Below are 4,718 nucleotides of genomic sequence, written 5' to 3' on the forward strand. Positions count from 1 at the left end.
CTCAGGCCCCGCCTTCCCATGGGAGCTCCGCCCTGGCTACACCTCTTTCCTCTGGTTCTCCGGATCCTCTGCAGCCAACAATCGGCCTCCTGAGAACTCATCTCTGGCCTCTGAGGCTGGGCCCTCTTAACCTTCTGAATCTAGGTTCTGGGCCGTTAAGCGGGTGGAGGCGTCCCCGAGTGTTTGCAGTCTGTATAAATTCATGCATAAATAAACTTGTGAACTGTTCTGGGGTTGAAGGTGTCATGAGGCAGTTGACCCAGCAAGGGGTGGCTGAGGCGGCACCCAGGGTCACTTCAGTTCCTGGACCCCAGGCTGTCACCTGTCCACTGCCTTTGGACTGCCCCATCTGGCAAAGGAGGAAAGGAGTTGCAAGTAGTTTGTAGAGTGTGGCATTCTCACAACTACTGATAAGGCCCAATAAGCAGCAGATAAGGACCGGAATAGCAGATACCCTCTGGCCAGACTGATAACAAGTCATTCCTTTTACTCTGGACCTTTCTCACAGCTGTACGAGGAGATGATTGGTCTAGAGTTTCTTTACCTGGACCTGAGAGTGGATATCACAAGTTGACAAGCCTTTTGAAATGGTGTCAAGTCAGCCAGGCCTGGAGCAAGTACATTTTTCTGGGGATGGTTCAATAACTTCCAGAAAAGACACTGGAGGTCTGTTCAGAGGCCTGTGTATTGGTGGTGTGTGTGTGTGTGTGTGTGTGTGTGTGTGTGTGTGTGTGTGTGACTGAATGGTATCCAGCTCAGACATGGCTACAGTGCCATGGGCATGCTTGGCATAGGCCCAGCCAGCACTGAGCAGAGCCAGTACACAATTAAGGCAGGAAACTGAGGCTGAGGGAAAGAAGCCTGGCATCCAGTGTTAGGAGCAGAGAGCAGGGTCTACCCTGGCACCCATCCCGTCGTGCTGCGTACAGCAACGAGTCCTTGGTGGCGTGGCACTTGACCTTCCTTTGATCCCACCTGCTCACCTGCACTGACTTTCTCCTGGGATGTAGAGACCTCCCACACCTGTGTTCTAACTGGGCCCTCTCTCCTGAGCTTCAGAAGTCGTGCAGCCCTCGAGTGTTGTCAGCAGGCTGGGTGAATTCATCACTTTCCCCCAAAATCAGTTTCTGCCAGGCCAAACTCTTGAGTCTCAAAGATTGACCACCTCAGTCCTCTCTGGCTGCTCCCTTCACTTCCTCTTCACCACCTCCCCTCAGCTGGTAGCCAAATCCTATCAATTCTCCATAGAGCTTTCCACTTCCACCTAGTTCTCCCCCTTGTCCCGCCTGTGTTGGGTCCAGCCCTCATCCCCAGACTCTAATGTTAGAGAAACCCCCTAAGTGAGCTTTGTGACTCAGTTCCCTTTTCTCCCTATTCATCATCCTGCCCTGGCAGCACCCTGGTGCTGCAGGAAAAAAAGACAATTACACCTTGGCATGCTGCCTGGCCCTAGCCCAACTGTTTAAAAAAAATTAATTTGGCTGCATCGGGTCTTAGTTGCCACACTCCACACTCGTGGGCTCTTTACTGCAGCAAGTTGGGTTCTCTCCAGTTGTGGTACACCACCTTAATTGCCCTTCAGCATGTGGGATGTTAGTTCCCCGACCAGGGATTGAACCTTCGTCCCCAGCATCGGCAGGCAGATTATTAACCTCTGACCCACCAGGGAAGTCCCTAGCTTGCCTTTCTATCCCCATTTCTTACTATTCCTCCATACGTCCGTGGTCTCCCAGCAAGCTGGACCGCTCACGTGGATACACACATGCGAATCAGGGCTTCCTCCTGGGCTCCACCCAGAACACATGCTTTCCGTGCTATTCCCTACATAAAGGGTTCCCTGGCCTATCCCTGCCCCTTCCCCCCACACTCGGCTTTCATACCATTTGTGGCTGTCCCCAGGCCAAGTCCAAAGTCCATGTGGAAGGGACTGTACAGAAACACAGACACTGGGAAGAGGGTTCCACGCAGGCCCTCAGTGTAACAACCTACAGGACCGGCCCTGGGCCTCGTGATGCTGACCTGCCTCTTCTCACCCCTTCCCCCTTTCAGGAAAACCAACCTGAGCCAAGTTTCACATTCAAGCCTTGACTGCGTGCCTTCATATGACCATGGGGTTAAGTTTTGGTTTCTTTGTCCATCAAGCGGGGTCACATGGCTATAAAGGGCTCTTGAACTACTTTTTAACCCTTTTTAACATTATTTTCTTCTTTGCTAGAAGCTACAGAAGCAAGATCTGGTGAGTTCCCTGCCCTCAGAGAACTCACAGGCTGGGAGCAGACAGAAATGCAGACAGCTAGTTACCATGTAATGGGCAAGGTGCTCCGGCTGCTTATTCCAAGAAGCCTCTGGTTTCTGAGGAACTGGCTACGAAAAAACTCAACAACAAACTGCTTAGGTCTTGGGCAATGAAGACAATAGCTGAGCACTCACTGAACACCAGGCACTGCGCCTGGTACAGTCTTTAGTCCTCTGATTTCTGGAAGGTGGCTGTAACAGAGTCGGAGAGGCAAAGTGATCTGTCCAACCTTGTACGCAGCACTAATAATTAGTAGTACAGCGAAGTGAAAGTGTTAGTCGCTCAGCTGTGTTCGACCATTTGCGGCCCCATGGACTGTGGCCCACCAGGCTCTCTGTCCCAGGGAATTTCCCAGGCAAGACTACTGGCACGGGTAGCCATTTCCTTCTCCAGGGGATCTTTCTGACCAGGGATCACCCACATTGCAGGCAGATTCTTTACCATCTGAGCCACCAGGGATTTCCCAAAGACCCAGGTGTTTCCCAAGGTGGGGACCAAGTCTCCACTAGTACATAGGAAGCTGGCAAAAACTGCTCAAGATTTTCCTTGAGGAATTATAGTTTTAAATGAGGGTCTGGAGATCCTTCCTAGAAAAGATCAATAAATGACTTGTAGAGCCAGTCAACATGAGGAGGCCCCTGGGATCCTATCAAGGCCAGCAGAGGAAGACTGAGTGTGTCAGAGTAGACAAATCTTATACCATGCGGAACAAAATATCAGTACACTTAGGAAATAAACCAAGGAGACTGTGCCGACTCAGCAGCAATCCAACAGGAAATCCGAAGCAGGTGATCACAGTGAAGCACAGGAGGTGTTCCTCAGCCAAGAAATAGTCTTGTCTTTTTTTTGGTCACACCGTGCAGCTTGTGGGATCTTAGTTCCCTAACCAGGGATCAAACCTGGGGCCCAGCAGAGTGAAAGTGCCGAGCCCTAACCACTGGATCGCCAAGAAATTCCCTCTATTTTCTTTCTTGAGTGCACTTCTTGGCGGAGATGAAAGTAGAAAGGTTAGGATCCAGGGAGGTTTCCCTGGATGAGAGCAAGATAATTAATCTAGGCCAAAGAGTCAGCAGCCAGCAGACTGAATTCCTGATGTCCCCGTTACTATTGCTGTCCAACCAACCATCCCAAGGCTCAAAGGCATAAACCGTTTTACTATACACGTGGATCCTGTAGGTCAGGAATTTAGAGCAGAGATGGCCAGTGTCTGCTCCAAGATGTTGAGGACACAGCTAGGAAGACTCAAATGGGTGAGGGTGACTTGATGTCACAGGAGTGAAGCAGCTTCACTCCTATGGTGGAAGCCTGGGCTGGGAAGGCTTGAAGGCTTGCTCACCTGGACCTGTCAATGGGAGGACCTGCACACACGGGGCTTCCTCACAGCATGGGAACTTCAGGACGGTTGGATTTCTTACAAAGTAGCCGAGGGCTCCAAAGGCAAGTATTGAGGGACGGGGCAGAAGCTGCACTGCCTTTTACCACCTGGCCTTTCATGTCCCATGATCACTCTTCTACCATTGTCTACTGGGCCAAGCAGTCGTAAGTCTGACCAGATCCCAGGGGAAGGGGGCCAGCAGCCACTTTTTGATGCTTGAAGGATAGTAAAAAATTTTACAGCCTTTTCTGAAAACCACCACGCTGAGGACTGTCTCTTAAACCCTGTCCTTACCACCATTCAACACGACGCTGTCATCCAACACTACTTGCCCAACCACCAGTCTCCAGAAGAAAGAGCAAGCAACTTCCCAGGAAGAGACTGGCAACACCTGGCGAGAAAGTCCAACCACAAGGAAGTCCCCAAAAGCGGGGAGAAGAGCCTAGGAAGGCCCCTGACACCAGCCTGGCTGGATCGCATGAATACCTTATTGAAATCACCTGTGTCACAGGTCTTTCCTACGCATCTGCTTTGCTATGTTGCAACAAGGTACTGAGCCTCAAGACAGCAACTCCGAGGCGTTTTCGAGCTCATGGCTTATAATCCACTTAGAGAAGGTGTGGGTGTAAGAAGCTCTAGTGCCACAATGTTATATTAATAGCATCAGGGTCACCAGGAACAGAGGCCTCTGTACCATGAACTCCCTGACGCTTCCCAGAAATGTCTAGGTTTTCTCTACTACTACTAATTTCACACACCACAGTCCATGATAAGACGGGCTTCCTAAGGACAACTCAGATGGGTGGCACCAAGGACAAGGGCCCAGTCTCTCCCCTTTGGGTAAGAATCAGAGACAAAGACAGGGCTGGCTCCTTCTGTGTTACCCTTCTACATCCCCGCCCCAGCCCTCACTCCACTTCCCCATCACCAGTCCTGGGACTCAAAATACACTCAGAAGAACTAGAGAAACAAAATGCAAAAAAAAAAAGAAAAGAAAAGAAAAACTAGATCAATAACCAAAAAAGTGACAAAAAGTAGCAGCCAAGA

General features: G+C 50.5%; 1 protein-coding gene across 1 annotated transcript in view; it reads left to right on the forward strand.

Moving 5' to 3' along the window:
- CLDN15 (claudin 15) overlaps positions 1-130 on the forward strand; it is a 5,664-nt gene extending 5,534 nt beyond the window's left edge. The window contains exon 6 of the mRNA XM_010854365.1: positions 6-130. Within this exon, the coding sequence (XP_010852667.1) occupies positions 6-130 (125 nt within the window). The remainder of the gene's footprint in view (positions 1-5) is intronic.
- Positions 131-4,718: the final 4,588 nt, after the last annotated feature.

Source organism: Bison bison, unplaced genomic scaffold (assembly GCF_000754665.1).
Source record: "Bison bison bison isolate TAMUID 2011002044 unplaced genomic scaffold, Bison_UMD1.0 scf7180017864340, whole genome shotgun sequence".
In the NCBI taxonomy this organism is placed as follows: domain Eukaryota; kingdom Metazoa; phylum Chordata; class Mammalia; order Artiodactyla; family Bovidae; genus Bison; species Bison bison.